Consider the following 16,146-nt stretch of genomic DNA (forward strand, 5'->3'; position numbering starts at 1 on the left):
CGGTAAGGCGTGTGGGGACCCCGTCCCCTGCCATGTCACGAGTGTGCTGGGAACTTTCCCTGGGGCTCCTCCTCTCCCCGGGCCCTGCCGGCCCATCCGCAGGCAGGGAATCCTGTCTGCTGCTCATCTGCCCGAGCTTCCAGCTTACAAGGGCCATAAAGAGATGATGTTGGCCCGCAGGCCTCCCAGCAGGGGAGCTTCCCGTGGATAAGCCGCAAGGGCGCGGGCCAGCTGGCGCCTCACAGCCTGTGCTCCCCCACGACCTCGCGAGGGGCCTCAACAAGCCCCCCGGGCACGGGGAGCCCTGGGGATGCACTGCCGACCCTTTTCTGCCAGAAGGTGTTCGCCGGCCGCCTGCGGGTCCCAACCTGAGGCCGAGGTGGCGGAACACAGGCGCTGATCGGCTGCCCTGGGTCCTTGGCCTCACGATGTCCTACTGAAGCGCCAAGTCGGGTTCCTCAGTTTGAGGAGGTGCTGTTTTAGGGACCCTCCATGGACGGGTTGCTCCCTCCACAGAGCGCCCCCAGCGTGGGCCCTTGGTGCCGGCCCCCCGCCTGTCCTGGGTTCGGTCATTGCTCTTGGTGGTCCCTGCACCCCCAATCCCGTGGCCTCTGCTCTCCGGGGCGTCTGTGGAGACGCGACAGACCTTGCTGGCCACCACCTGGGCTCTGCCCGCTCCTCGAGGTCGACTGGGGACTGGGGGAGGGGCGCCAACAGCGGTAGGAGGTCTGTCTTCAGAGCGCTGCCCGCAAAGGTGGCCCCGCGGTTCCTTGGACGGCATCGGTCCGGGGGAGGCCTGTGGGCGACCTGCCGACGTGCGTCCTCATTCCAGCGGGGACCTTCCTTTGCGCAATGGAGCTGCTCCGCAAAGTCAGGTGCTGGGTCTTAGCGCAGCGCTGATGGGCCCTGGGTTGCTGCCCATCTCCCACGGCAGAGCGGCAGCCTGGCCAGCACGTGGTCCTTGCTTTTCCAGCCACTTCACCTGACGCCTCAGAGAACAGGACCGTTGGGTCTTTCCACAGAGCCCTCTTGTAAATCGTTTTGCGGGAAATAGCCCTTTGTGTAAAAATTAAAGCACGTTAAAAACCTAATTGTGTGAGTGTGTGTGTGAGTGAGCGTGTGTGTGAGTGTGTGTGTGTGTGTGTGTGCGCGCCCGCGCATGTGAGCGAGCATGTGTGTGTGTGTGTGTGTGTGCAAGTCCAGAACCAGATTTGCCGCTTACCTATATCTCTGGCTCTTGGGTGCCCCCTGCTGGAAGCAAGCAGGTGGCGCCTTCCCCAGAAGGGACGGTCCCTGAGTGAGGGTCCAGGCAGCGGAGAGGGACAGAAGCAGAGGCCGGAGGGCAGGGTGCAGGGAGAGCCTCGGTGCCACGCAGCTCTGGCCTCGCCTTGGAAGCTACTACACCTTCTCGGTATTCCAGAACAGCTGGTATTTGAGACGTGAGCCACCTTTGAAATACACTTTGGAGTAAGGTTCAGAAATAAGTTGATGAATTACTCGTTCAAGCAAACGTGTTTCGGTCTAATGGTGGCAGCGCAGTGGGATTCGTGAGGACGCTCAGGCTTTTCTCTGGGTGCCTCTCAACGGGGTGCTCAGAGTGTGACTCCGCAGCACGAGCCGCCCGGCACAGCGGGATGTGTGAGTTTACATCCAGACCAAGTGCCCAGACTGCCGGCAGGAACGTCCACGTCTCTGTGACCGTGGCGCTCGGGCCTTGGGTGCGGAGGGGAGCGTGCCCACGGGAGGGTGTCGGGTGTGCGTGCGTAGGATGGCCACACGTGCAAATGACTTTGCTGGCCTGGTCGATGTGCCCGGTGACCTCACGTCTCCTCTTTTAGAGCCCAGCAGAGATGGGTGGGGCCCCCACAGCCTCACCCCTGCAGAGGGGGGTTGGGGTGCTCTGGAGGCTGCAGGCCCAGCAGAGGCCAGCAGGAGCTGGGAAGGCCGCTGGCTCTCCCCCGGGCACCCACTCCCCTGCAGGGAAGGCGCCCGCCCCAGGGAGGCAGCCGTCCTCCTATTCCGGCTCCCCTCTGCCCCGCGCGCTCCCCTTCACCTGCTGTCTCGTGTCTCCACCCCAGGCACTTTCACCACTACCTCGACACTGTGACGAAGGACATCTTGGTCCCCAATCTGCAGTGGCACGCAGGGAAGACGGCTGCAGCCATCCGCACGGCAGCCGTGTCCTGCCTCTGGGCGCTCATCAGCAGTGAGGTCCTGTTGGACGAGCAGGTGGGGCTCCCAGGGACACCTGCCGGGGGGCGGGGGGTGGGGACACACACGTGTAGCCGCCAAACACTGCTTTCCGAAACTGACAGGGGAGGGAGCCTGGGGGCCGCGCAGGGCACCACTGGCCATCGTGACCCGTAGCATTTTGTTTTGATCAGCTGGGGCTGCTGTTAGGTGTATGTATTGATATATATTGAATGTGGCTCTTTACGGAGCAGAGAACGTATGCACAGAACTCTGCCTGAGCTTGGCCGATCTCGGGGTTTCTGCGCTACTGTTACTCCTACCTGCGCAACGGGATCGGGGAAACGGGGGGCGAGGGGCAGCTGTCGGAAGGCCTTGCTGTTGCTCTGCGCTTGGCCCCAGGTCTGCAGGCATCCGGCCAGGTGTTCGTCTAGTGTGTGAGCTCCACCTCCTGGTCCACTGAACTGCCATGAGTTTTAAGTAGGTTTTGTTTTATTGATTTATTCAAACTTAAATCCAAGTCAGTTAACATGTAGCGTAAGAGTGATTTCAGGAATAGAACTTAGCGATTTATCGCTTACGTATCGCACCCGGTGTTCGTCCCAACAAGTGCCCTCCTTAACGTCCCCTCGCCCATTTAGCCCATCCCCCCACCCAACACCCCGCCAGCAACCCTCAGTTTGTTCTTCGTATTTAAGAGTCTCTTACAGTTTGCCTCCCTGTTTTTATCTTATTTTTCCTTCCCTTCTTCTATGTTCATTTGTTTTTTAAATTTCACACGAGTGAAATCGTGTGATACTTGTCTTTCTCTGACTGCCTTATTTCACTTAGCATGATACGTCTAGTTCCATCCACGTTGTTGCAAATGTGAACCACCATGATTTGAGTTAAAACGTCCCCCAAGTTGTATGGACACAACATGCAGCCACGCTAGCAAGGAGCAGGCTGTAGGCTTGTCTCCACGGCTTTGTGAGCGATGGGCTTGTCCACTGACCAGGTTAAACAAAACTGTTCAACTGTTCATCTAGATTTTATTTCTTTTTTAGCGTTTGTTTATTTTTGAGAGAGAGAGACAGAATGCGAGCAGGGGAGGGGCAGAGAGAGAGGGAGACACAGCATCAGAAGCAGGCTCCAGGCTCTGAGCTGTCAGCACAGAGCCCAACGTGGGGCTTGCACTTGAAAACCACGAGATCATGACACGAACTGAAGTCGAGGTCAGACGCTTAACCGACTGAGCCCCCCAGGCGCCCTAAGTCATCTAGATTTTAAAATCAAGGTTTGAGTTCTCATATAAAAATGTTTAAAACATTCCAGACTCCTTTATATCTGTACGAGAGCCAAGCTCCTTCCATCATGGGCAGCGTGTGCACAGGGAGGGACCAGCGCTGTCACCTCCGGGATAGAGCCGATCAGGACCCTCCTCTGTCTTCCGATTACAGATCCGGAAAGTTCAGGAGACGCTGATGCCGCAGATTCTAACCTCCCTGGAAGAAGATTCCCAGATGACTCGATTAATTTCGTGCCAAATCATCAACACATTTCTAAAGACCTCCGGTGGTGTGGCTGGTGCCGATAAGCTCGTCAAGGTTTATCCTGGTACGATGGTTTTCTTTCCCGAACTGTGTGGGTCTGTTTCTTCTAGAGGGAAATGGAAACTGGTACTTGGACTTCCGGTCGGCCTGGTGCCAGGAGTCCAGACGCAGCCGTGACAGGTGAGCCGTCACTGAAGAGAGAGCGAGGCAGGCAGCCCGTGCCCAGGCAGTGGGGCCCCGCACCCCCGCCCCAGAGCAGGTGCTGCAGCCAGGCCAGGGTGCGAGGACGGGCGCGGCAAGAGCTTCTGCGGCGGCTGTGCCTTCCGTCCCACGTCTCCGCCTCTTTGGAGCCCCAGCACCGGGCGAGTCTCCGATCAGAAGCAGAGGAACAACCCCGGCGCCGAGCAGAGTAGCAAACGCAGAGGATTCCTAAGAACACAGAGAAAACCACGTTGAGGAGGAGAACTAGGATCCCAACGCTGCAGGGATAGATGTTCCAGAGCCCAGCTCAGAGCTCAGACAAAAACGCAAACAGCACGAAGCTGCAGATAAGAAGGGGCCCAGCAGACGCTCTAGGCTTGTGCACGCCAACTGGAGGGAGGGTCCTGTGGAGGAGGAAGAGGAGGAGGAAGAGGTAGGGGAGGTGGAGGAGGAGGAGGAGGAGGGGGGCGGTCAGCCTCAGGTGGGGCGTGCAGCGTCTGCGGGTGCACCTGTGGCTGGTTTCCACGGCCCGTCAGAGCCGCACTGGGCTGTCCTCCGTGCCGCAGCATTTAGCTGATGGAGTGATTCCTAAAAGGTGGTTTTCAGAAGTCCCAGAAATGAAAAGTCCCTGAAGTTCAGAGCTGCAGCCACTGGGTGCACAAGACGGAGCGTGGTGGGGATGGGATTCGTGAGCTGAGTCCACTCGGGACGCCGTGAGAGGAAGACACGCGTCTGCGGGGAGAGGGGCTCCAGCGCTCCCAGCCCCGGGGGGAGGGATGGACGGCTGATACCGGCAGAGGAGGTGGCTCAGGATATTCCGGAACTGCAGGTGGTGCATCTTGATGCTGAGCAGGAAGCCGCCTGCTGAAATCCAGAGTTGAAGTCCCCTTTCTCACGCGTTCTTGCGAGTTTCTTTTCGCTTTTTGTGTTTACTTTTGTGACAACAAACACCGTATTCCTCCCGGCGACCCTTACAGTTCTGTTTGCGCCAAGTGAGTTGGTGACTGTCAGAGTCCGTTGGGATTTTGCTCACGTCTAAAAAGAGCCAGCGAAAAGATCGCACATATCTGGGCTTTGGGGGTTGTTTTCATGCAAAAGCATTTCCTCGCGGGCTCCTTTCTCGGGACCAGTTCAGGGCTCTGGGTGGCGATGTGATTGCAGAGGGCAGGACGCCCCGAGGTCTGTCGTATGGAGGATGCATGTGTACCCAGCACGGGCCCCAAGAGAGCCACCCTTTGTTCCAAGCCCACAGTTGCACGTGACGGCTGACCCCAATCACAAAAGTGAATTTCCAGGCCACTTCTTAAAACTCGGGAATTACCGTCAGAGGAAAACACGCCACGCCAGAGTCGGCCTGAGCCGGAGGAACTGAGGACGTGGGAGGAGTCCCTGCGGGACTCGGGTGGTGGTGTGCCCGCCAGGCCGCCGTCCCAGGACTGGGTGAGGCCCAGACCCTTAGGAAAGCCCTCCTGCCATGAGCTAGTGCCCGGCAGGAGGCCGCAGTGCCACGAGCCCACAGCCCTGCCTGCTCACTTCCGGGGGCCGCGCCTCCCACCACCTGGGGCCACAGCCCTGCTCCCTACCCCCTACCCCCGGCTACCTCTTGCCCTGCTCACGGAGTGCCCGAGCGACTGCTGAGCCTCCAGAGACACCCAGCCACAGGGCCAGGGATTTCTCGCAGTCTGGGGGAGAAAAGTATACATTTGATAAAAACCTCACCGGTGAACGGTGAGTTTCTGCTAACTGGAGAGGTGGTTCCTGTTTTCAGCAGCTGAGTGGTCTGGCCCCAGAGCTCAGCAGAAACAACACTGATACAGGTGGTGGCGGTCATGTCACTGGGGCCCGAGCTCTGTCCCCAGAGCCCAGTTGGGAGGGCGGTGTGTACATCCAGGGGACGGGCAGCCAGGGTGTGATGCCCATGGTGACACACGGAGCATCTTGGAGCCACAGAGAGCCCGGGACACCTGGCAGGTGAGACAGGGAGAGCAGCTCAGGTCTGCCCACCCCTCCTCCCACCCTGCCCAGGGTCCACCCTGTGGCCAGTGCGGTCAAGGGGCCCGGCACACCGGGAGCCGCCCCCAGCCCCTGGCACGCGAGCACCAGTCTCCCCACAGGTTGGGTTTACCATGGCCCGAGGGCGAGTGCCCCAGGGGTGGGGTCAGGTCCCCACTCTGGAAGCTCCAGTGCTCCGTCTGTGCTGGCCTCTGTCTCACTGTCCCATCTGGCCCTCCCTCCAGAGCTCCTGAAGCGTCTGGACGACGTCTCCCACGAAGTGAGGCTCGCGGCCACCTCCACCTTGGTCACGTGGCTGGCGTGTGTCAGAAGCGACAACGACGCGAAGTCCTGCTACCAGAGCCACATTCAGTTCCTGTACAGAGAGCTCCTCGTGTACCTCGATGACCCGGACAGCACTGTCCAGGATGCGGTTTTAGGTAGGAGTCTCCACCGTGCGTGCTGCATTGTGAAGGCTGTCCCCAGAGCCTGGACGCGGCTCCTCACAGCCGAGTCACGGGCTGGCCACATGCGGGCAGGGGGCAGGGCCACGGCCTCAGGGCGTCTGTGGACTGGCCTCCTGGGTGGGTTACAGCCCTCGAAACTTACCACGGTAGAAGTTACAGTGGAGAAAAATCTGAGGTGTTTATTAATTTGTTTAGAATAACTATAAATCCATCATATATTAACATAATTAATGTGTGGTTTTGAAACGTAGGTTTTCTTCTTTCTTCTTTTTAAAACGTTTTTAGTGTCTATTTCTCTTTGAGAAAGAGAGCTGGCACGGGGGAGGGAGTAGAGAGAGAGGGAGACCCCGAATCCAAAGCAGGTTCCGGGTTCTGAGTTGTCAGCACAGAGCCCAACACAGGACTTGAACCCACGAACCGTGAGAGCATGACCTGAGCCGAAGTCGGAAGACGAACTGACAGAGCCCCAGGTGCCCCTGGAAGATGTATTTTCTAAAACAATAACACGCAGACAGAGGAGCATCGCTTTACCTTTCTGCGCGTCTCAGTAGAAGCAGCTGGGCGTTTGCGGCTTCCGCGTTCTTGGCCGTGGTGCGTGTTGTCCAGGGAAGCGTGTGAAGGAACCTGGCCCCGGACAGGTACGCTGTCGCAGGCGGGGGGTACCCGTTGTGTGTAACCACAGAGATGCCTTCATACCGCCCCGACCTGCCCAGGCGGTCGTTCCAGGGTCCTGTGGGGTTGACTCCGGCTACGTTCTCGCCTGTTGGTCGGTCCTGCACGTTGACATTTTGTCAGGCCGTGTCCAGAAGTCACATTTGTCGGCATCGAGCTCAGAAAAGTCTCGGGAAGAAAAGTTGCAGGAAGCCGTTCAGCTGGCGGTGTTGGAAACAAGTTACCATGATTGCGGTTTCCGCTTGAAAGCTTAAATCTTCTCATTGGCCACAAGTACCGTCACTCTATTCGTTTTTGAGACGGTGTCCTGCCTGGTCCCCAAGTGCGAGGAACCTGAGTCTTCGTGCTGTCGTGGAAGCGGCGTCCTGGGGACCCAGGCACACCCCGCCGTGCCCCCGCCCCACCGCACAGGACACTCCGACGGCAGATGCCGCAGAGCAGGGACATCAGGTGTCGTCCCCAGAGCAGCACGAACAGTGTTGTGCCAAGAAGTGCCAGTAAAATGCCAAGAAGTAGATTTGAATGGAATTCCAAACGATACTCCAATAACCCAAAGGAAATCAAGAAAGGAGGCCAGGGAGAACACAGAGACAGGGCCAACCGGAGACAGAGAGACCGGGTGCAGCCTCCCCTCCTGAGGACTGGCCTTCCCCCCCCTGCCAGCCTCCCCTCTGGAGGACTGGTCTTCCCCCCTCCCGGCCTCCCCTACAGAGGACTGGCCTTCCCCCCTGCTGGCCTCCCCTCCTGAGGACTGGCCTTCCCTCCTCCCGGCCTCCCCTCCTGAGGACTGGACTTCCCCCTTCCCGGCCTCCCCTCCGGAGGACTGGTCTTCCCCCCTGCCGGCCTCCCCTCCTGAGGACTGGCCTTCCCCCCTCCCGGCCTCCCCTCCTGAGGACTGGACTTCCCCCCTCCCAGCCTCCCCTCCAGAGGACTGGTCTTCCCCCCTGCCGGCCTCCCCTCCGGAAGACTGGCTCCCCCTGCCGGCCTCCCCTCAGCACCTCACACCTGGGGACCTCTTGACCAATGACGGTGCTTCTGTCCCACTGACAAGGCGAAGTTCCTCCATGTCCACTCCCACGGCTGGTCCCACGTGTCCCCAACCCCCCCCAGACCCATTCTTGTCCTGGTGCCTGAGAGCCTGCTGCCCAAGCCTCCTGCTCGGGACTCTTCTGCACCTGCATATACTCGACGGGACCACTGGTCACCACCCCCATGGCTCCTGGGTTGCCTTCCGTCCCTCTGGCCACTGCTTCTTTCCGCACATGGCATCTTGGTGACCTTGTCTCCTCTCCTGGCTTCAGATGCTACCCATGTGCCGGGATCCCCCAAACCGAAATCCAGGCCAGACGTCTGCCCCAGATTCTAGACACGGACATACCCAGGTGCTCAGAGGACACGAGCGTCTGCCGGGCACAACAGCTGTAACGTTCGGGCCACCCCCGGGGCCACTGCCCCTGCTTGGCCACCCTGCTCCCCCACCACGTCCCTATTACCACCAGCAACGTTCCGTCCTCCTCGTGATTGACGGCAGAAACCTCGGAGCCAAATCCAATGACCTCCTAAGTCGGCTTGTCTCTGTCCACCCCTGCCTGCATCCACCAGGGCACTCCTGCAAGATGGCTTGGATGACTCCAGTGCTCGGCCCACGGCACCTGCCACCTCCCTTCCCACCCAGAGTCCAGCCCCTACCAGCCCCCCACCGTGCCCATTGTAGTGGTGACCAGGAACACTGTGCTTTCTTCCTCCTTCTGACTCTTGTGTGCTGCTCCCAGTCTTCCTCTTCCTTCTGACTTGCGTGTGCTTGTCCCTGCTCCTTCTGACTCTCGTGTGTGCTCCCTCCTCCTTCTGACTCTCACGTGCTGCACACACCTTTCGTCCTCCTTCTGACTCTCATGTACCGCTTTCTCCTCTTTCTGACTCTCGTGTGCTGCTCCCAGCTTTCCCTCCTCCTTCAGACTCTCGTGAGCTGCTTCCAGCTTTCCCTCCTCCTTCTGACTCTCGTGTGCTGCTCCTGGCTTTCCCTCTTCCTTCTGACTTTCGTGTGCTGCTCCCGGCTTTCCCTCCTCCTTCTGACTCTCGTGTGCTGCTCCTGGCTTTCCCCCCTCCTTCTGACTCTCGTGTGCTGCTCCCAGCTTTCCCTCCTCCTTCTGACTCTCATGTACCGCTTTCTCCTCTTTCTGACTCTGATGTGCTGCTCCCAGCTTTCCCTCCTCCTTCAGACTCTCATGAGCTGCTTCCAGCTTTCCCTCCTCCTTCTGACTCTCATGTGCTGCTCCCAGCTTTCCCTCCTCCTTCTGACTCTCATGTGCTGCTCCCAGCTTTCCCTCCTCCTTCTGACTCTCATGTACCGCTTTCTCCTCTTTCTGACTCTGATGTGCTGCTCCCAGCTTTCCCTCCTCCTTCAGACTCTCATGAGCTGCTTCCAGCTTTCCCTCCTCCTTCTGACTCTCATGTGCTGTTCCCGGCTTCCTTCCTCCTTCTGACACTCGCGTGCTGCTCCCAGCTTTCCCTCCTCCTTCTGACTCTCATGTACCGCTTTCTCCTCTTTCTGACTCTTGTGTGCTGCTCCCAGATTTCCCTCCTCCTTCAGACTCTCATGAGCTGCTTCCAGCTTTCCCTCCTCCTTCTGACTCTCATGTGCTGCTCCCGGCTTCCTTCCTCCTTCTGACACTCGCATGCTGCTCCCAGCTTTCCCTCCTCCTTCCGACTCTCGTATGCTGCTCCCAGCCTTCCCTCCTCCTCCTGACTCTTGCAAGCTGTTCTGAGCCTTCCTCCTCCTCCTGACTCTCGTGTGCTGGTCCCTCCTCCTTCGGACTGTTGCACGCTGGTCCCCCCTCCTTCTGACTCTTTATGTGCTCCCAGCTTTGCCTCTTCCTTCTGACTCTCGCGTGCTGCTCCCGGCTTCCCTCCTCCTTCTGACTCTCAGAGGCTGCTCTCAGACTACAGTGCGAAGGGTCCCTAGACACACGTTTGTTGCCTGCCGTATCCACGGAGCCCAGCACACAGCGGGCCTGCAGGAGGTGTTTGTTGAATGAATCAGTGTCAGTGTGATGACAGGGTTGACCATATCTCTGGGCCAGTTTATCTACTAATGTAAGAGCTGTTTCTAAGGCCAAAATGACACACATAAATCACCCTTGGGGATTTTGGAGGACTTTCGTGGTCCACCAACAACTCCCAAGATTTTTTTTTTTTTAAGTGTATTTATTTTGAGAGAGAGAGTGCAAGCTCGGGAGGACTAGAGAGAGAGATAACCTCAGGCAGGCCCTGCCTGCCAGCACAGAGCCCGACACGGGGCTCGAACCTACTACGCCGTGAGACTGTGACCTGGGCCGAAATCAAGATCCAGACGCTCAACCGACTGAGCCACCCAGGCGCCCCTCCAAGATTATTTTTAAGTTCTGTTTGTCTACACTGGGACCATTGTATGCTGACCCAGCAACATCCGACGGATTTAAATGCTGTAACAACTTTCTATTTAAAACTTTGTTTTTTTTAGAGTGGTTTTAGGGTCACAGCTAAATTGAGAGGAAGGTACAGAACTCTCCCACTTACCAGCTGCCCCCCACACGCATCACCCTCCCCACTGGCGGTGCACCTGTCCCTCACGGCTGTTGACCCACACTGACAGGCCAGCACCACCAAGAGTCCAGGTTCCGTGAGGCTCTCTCTAGGCGGCCGCGCACGGACGTGTGACCCGGGCCCACCATTCCAGAGCCACACAGAATAGTCCCACTGCTGTGTGTGCTCTGCCTGAAGCCTCCCACCCCGACAGCCACTGGTCTGTTACCGTCTCCATAGTTGGGCCTTTTCCAGAGTGTCACAGGGTCAGAGTGCTACAGTATGAAGCCTTCCCAGACCGGCTCGTTCACTTGCTAACGCGTTTAAGGTGCTTCCGTGTCTTTTCGTGGCTTCACAGCTCACTTCTTCTCAGCACTGAATAATCCACCATCTAGACAGACCACCCGTTATTCACCCGTCCGGCTGCTGAAGGACAGTTACGGACAAAGCTGCTGTAAATATGTGTGCACATAAGGCTTCAGCTCCTTCGGGTAGATAGCAAGTGGCACGATTGCGGGGTCGCGTGGTGAGAACGTACTAGTCCTGTCACGAGTCTCGCCAACCTGTCTTGCGAGGCGGCTGCCCCGTTCCGCGTTGCCGCCGGCAGGGCCTGGGATTCCTGCTGCTCCGCGTCCTCGCCAGCGTCCGCCGTGACGTGTTGTGGGCCATGGCCCTTGCGACAGGCGCGTGGTGGCGTCCCCTTGCTGTTTTGTTCCACGTTTCCCAGAGGACACGCAACGTGGAACCTCGTGTCCGGTGCCTGTCTGCGCTCTGTGTCTCCCCTGCTGGGGTGTCGTTAGGTCTTCGGCTCGTTTCTTGCTTGGATTGTTCTCAACGTTGGTGAGCGTTTGGAGTTCTTCGTGCATCTGGATAACAGTCCTTTATCAGATGTGCCTTCTGTGAACTGTCTCCCGGCCCGAGGCTTTGCCTTCTCAGTCTCTCGACGCTGCCTTTTGTGGAGCACGAGTGTTGAAGGTAATGACGTCCAGCCCATCAGTTACTTCTTCCGTGGGTCTTACCTTCGGTGTTGTGTCCAAAAGTCATCGCCACACCCGGGGTCCCCTGGGTTCTCTTCTGCGTTCTCTTCCAGGAGTCCTGTACTTTTTCATTCTTTGCCCAGTTTCACGTTTAGGTCTGTGACCCGTCTTGAGTTAGCTTTTGTGAAGGACGTAAAGTCTGTGTCTAGATTCTTTTTTCCCCCGGCACATGGACACCCACTCGTCCCAGTTCCGTTTATTGGAACGGAGCCTCTGTGCCCTGTTGGGTGACCAGGTCTGCGTTTGGGTCTCTGTCCTGGCCCATCAATCTATCTGTTCCTTCAACAGGACCACACTGTCTTCGCTACTCTGGCTTTATAGAAACTCTTAAAGTCAGAATGTGTCAGTTCTCCAACTTCGTTCTCCTTCAGTGTTGCGTTGGCTCTTCTGGGACTTTACATTCACTTAGTCAGTATCTGAAATGTGACCTGCTGGCATTTTTATTGTGATTGCCTTAAGTCTATAGATCAAGTTGGGGAGAACTGACATCTTAACAATGTTGAGCTTTCCTGTCCTTGAACCCGAAATTCACATAATGGCCGTCCCATTTATTTTATTATGTTCTTTTTTCTTTCATTTATATACCACCTTTGGTTTAGTTTTTACTTCTTTTTCTTATTGCACTCAATAGGACTTCCGGTACAATGTTGAAAAGGAGTGGCAATTTGGGATCTTAGTGGAAAAGCTTTGAGTTTCTCGCCATTAAGTATGACTTTAGCTCTGAGGTTTTTTACAGATTTTCTTTATTGTGTTGAGGAGGTGCCCCTCTATTCCTAGTTTGCTGAGAATTTTTACCATGAATGGGTACCAGCGTTCGTCAAAATGCTATTTATGTGACCATATGATTTTTTTTTTCAGCCTATTGATGCTGTGGATTACATTAACTGATTTTGGAATATTGAACCATCTTGCGTTTGGGCTTCACACGTAATTCTTTTTAAACACTATTGGATTCGATTTGCTACTATTTTGTTGAGGATTTTTGCATCTCTGTCCATGAGAGGTAACCATCCGTGGCTTCCTTTTCTTGTGATGTCTTTGGTTTTGTATCCGGGTCATGCTGGCCTCATAGAGTGAGTTAGGAAGCTTCTATTCTTCCTAAGAGGTGGTAGACAGTTGGTGGAATTTCTTCCTGGAAGTTTGGTGAACCAGTGAACCCATCTGGGGCTGGTGCTTTCTGTTTGGGGAGGTTATTAATTATTGATGGTTTCTTGGATCCATGTAGGTCTGTGGAGATCGTCTATTCCTGTGTGAGTGTCTTTCAGGGAAGGGGTCCGTCCACCCCGTCGGGGTCACGTCACATCTGCGGTCCAGGACTTGGTCAGAGGACGCCAGCTTTTGGTTTTGTTGATTTTCTTCATTGGTTTCTGCTTTTAGAATTCTTACTTCCTTTCTTCTGCTTACTTTGGATTTGCCTTTCTTTTTCTAGTTTCCTAAGGTGGTAAAGGAGAGTATCGACTTGTAGATCTTTCTGCACGTCTCACACGGGCACTCGATGCTGTGAGTCCCCTCCAGGCACCGCTTTCGCCACATCCTACGAATTTGGGTTAAGTTGTGTTTTCATTCTCGTTTAGTTCAGATAGTCTCCGTTTCTCTTGAGATTTCTTCGACTATCGTGTTATTTAGAAATGTTTTGTTTAATCTCCACGTATTTGGGGATTTTTCCAGCTTACGTCTCTTTCATTGATTTCTGGTTTAACTCTATTGTGTTCTGAGAGCAGACATCGTAGGACTGGTGTTTTTTAAATTTGTTGCGGTGTTTTTCATGGCCCGGAACGTGGTCTGTCTTGGTGAGTGTGCCACAAGAGCTTGAGAAGGACTCGTATTCGGATGCCGTCGGACAGAGTCGTCTGCACACATCCGTCGTAGCCAGTGATGGGTGGTGCCGTTGTTAAGCCGCGTCCTCACTGGTTCTCTGCTGGCCGGGTCCGTCCATCTCTGACAGAGAGTGTGGAAGTCTCTAGACACAGCGTGGATTGACCTGCCTCACGTGGTTGGGCGCTCTGCTATTAGGGCACGTACTGCACAGGCTCGTTGGTCGCGTGGAGATCTGACCCTTTGTCATCGGGTAGCATGTGGCCGCTCGCTCCCTTTTCATAAACAGGGATTGGTTTCGTGTTTCTTTCTGGCGTGTTAATGGTGTTTTGCTGTTTTACAGAGGTCCTCAAAGCAGGCAGTGTCCTGTCCCCTGAGCTCCTGGCTAGAGAGACAGAGGCTGTCGTCCACAAGCACCGCTCTCCTGCCCTCTGCCAGCAGCTGCTACAGCACCTGCAGGCCCAGCCGCCTGCCCAGTGAGCAGCCAGCCCCGAGCGAGCCCCGAGCGAGCCCCGAGCTCCCGTGCTCCCCTGGGGCGGGGCCGGGGCCTCTCCACCTCACAACGCGGCACCTTGGTGCCAACGAGCTAGGACGCTCACAGGCGAGACTTTGATAGCGAGAGTATTGCAGGAAACGTGTGCAAGATTCCCCCAAGACACCTCTCGGGCCCGGCAGTTTCCGAGGTAACGTTCGCCGAGCGGCTTCTGTACTGTCATGTCTCATCTATTACAGTTCGTTGACACATCTCCCCAAAACCTGCGGGTAATTTGAAAGTAGAACGAGATGGCACCTGCTCACCCCGGCAGCCGAAGCGTCCTGTTTGTTTCAAAGCTGCATGCACCTGCTACGCTCGCGGGTCAACATCTGTCTTGCGTAAATGCCCGCCTCACCGAGAAGGTTCTTGACTCTTTTTCTTTCAAGCAAAAGTTATTAAAAAGAAATTTTGTTCTTTCTTTGTGTTGTGTCTACTAAAACTTAGCATCACAGTGAACAGTCTAAAAGGAATTTGAAATCTTTATCAGTTACAGTTTTCCGTGTAAGATACCTGGAACTCGGAGTGTTCGTGGATACATTCGGTCATGATATTTTTTTCTTATGCAAACAGTGTTGAAAATACAATGTTTTATCAGATGTAATTTTGGTAGCTCTCTCATATAAGCAGCAGTAAAGTAAAATGGGGTTCTATTCTCTAGCACTTTCTACACCCAAGTGCCTAAAAAATTTTATTTTAAATGGATATTATTTCCATAAGCCAAATATTTATGTTACCAGGGAAAAAAATACTGTGTGTATTTTCTAACAATCAAATATGAACATTTATGCTTAGGTGTTTGAAAATTTAATTAAAAATATTTATTACAGTTATTTTGTATGCCTGTGTTAATGTGCTTTAGTAGTTAATCAACATTTTTGGAAATCGCTTATTTTTCCCTTAGCTCTCATCCCCCGGCGACCCCGCCCCGAGATCTGGGTGGCGGGCCCCAGGCTCTCCCACTGCTGGGTGCAGTGTCCTCTCTGGACACCAGGTGGCAGGAGCTCCAAACCCCATCACGCCGGCCGCCAAGCTCGTGGGGCCCTCCGCGGGCGCGCCTGAGTGTGCGGCGCAGGCAGGGAAAGCGGGCCTGGAGAGGCAGCGGGATCCAAACCACGCCGGCCGCCAGGGAGAGGCAGGACGTTGTTTCTGCACATCTTCCAGGGGAAGTGTGCAGAGGCAGCAGGACAGTGAGTCAGTACCACTCGGTGTGACGTGAGCAGGTGTGTGTCCGGAGAAAGACACAAAGGCTCAGCTGACGGGGTTAGCGATCTAAGTGCCTGAGAACCGACGTGTCCTTGGCAAGTGTTATGCACTCTTCGCTCAACTCCTCAAATGTTCATGGAGCCCTACCCTCCCTGTGCTGGTGGCCGAGGACAGGGACACGTAGAATTTGGTCCCTGAGGGGTGTCTGGGGGTCTCAGCCAGTTAAGCGTCCAACTCTTGATTTCGGTTCGGGTCATGATCTCATAGTTTGAGGGATCAAGCCCCGCATTGGGCTCAGTGCTGACGGTGTAGAGCCTGCTTGGGATCCTCTCTCTCTCTTTCTCTCTCTGCCCCTCCCCTTTTAGCACTCTCCCTCTCTCTTTCAAAATAAATAAAAAATAAACATTAAAAAAAAAAACTTGGTCCCTGAAAGTTTACAGCATTATTGAGATGTAATTTACGGAGCTGTATGCCAACCGCCGTGGCTGGTTCAGCACTGTATCATGCGAGGGCCCCCACCCACCCAAACCCGTGTGCAGCTGATCCCTGCCCACATTCCCAGCCCCAGCAAGCACCGAGCTGCTCTGTGTCTAAGGTGGTGTGTGTTCCGGATGCTTCATATACGTGGGACCATATGATAGGTGGTCTTAGACGTCTGGCTTTTTTCACTTAGCATAGTTTTTGAGGTTATCTATTCACGCACTGGTTCGGGGATGGGCACCTCTTTCTGGAAAGCGCCAGAGGGTAAATATTTTAGGCTTTGTGGACCCAATAGTCCCAACTCTACTGTTTTCCACTCACCTGTTGATGGGCATTTAGGTTTGAGGCCATCATGAATAAAACCACTCTGAGCTCTGTGGTACGCGTAGATGATTCATGGCCATCGCTCTTGGGCGGGTACCTCTGAGTAGAATTACTAGGTCATATTTGATACGTGTTTG

The 16,146-nt window shown here is 55.4% G+C and overlaps 1 protein-coding gene across 3 annotated transcripts in view; it reads left to right on the plus strand.

Moving 5' to 3' along the window:
• Positions 1-14,832, plus strand: part of DNAAF5 (dynein axonemal assembly factor 5) — a 48,724-nt gene extending 33,892 nt beyond the window's left edge. For 2 of the 3 annotated variants that reach the window (XM_058711055.1, XM_058711057.1), the window contains 4 exons: positions 2,079-2,229; positions 3,630-3,786; positions 6,161-6,355; positions 13,811-14,832. In XM_058711055.1, the coding sequence (XP_058567038.1) occupies positions 2,079-2,229; positions 3,630-3,786; positions 6,161-6,355; positions 13,811-13,947 (640 nt within the window). In that variant the 3' untranslated portion in view covers positions 13,948-14,832. Of the gene's footprint in view, positions 1-832; positions 1,072-2,078; positions 2,230-3,629; positions 3,787-6,160; positions 6,356-13,810 lie in introns of those variants that run through there. The other variant, XM_058711058.1, reaches the window with a different exon arrangement.
• Positions 14,833-16,146: the final 1,314 nt, after the last annotated feature.

The sequence above is a fragment of the Neofelis nebulosa genome, chromosome 18 (assembly GCF_028018385.1).
Source record: "Neofelis nebulosa isolate mNeoNeb1 chromosome 18, mNeoNeb1.pri, whole genome shotgun sequence".
NCBI classification, from domain to species: Eukaryota; Metazoa; Chordata; class Mammalia; order Carnivora; family Felidae; genus Neofelis; species Neofelis nebulosa.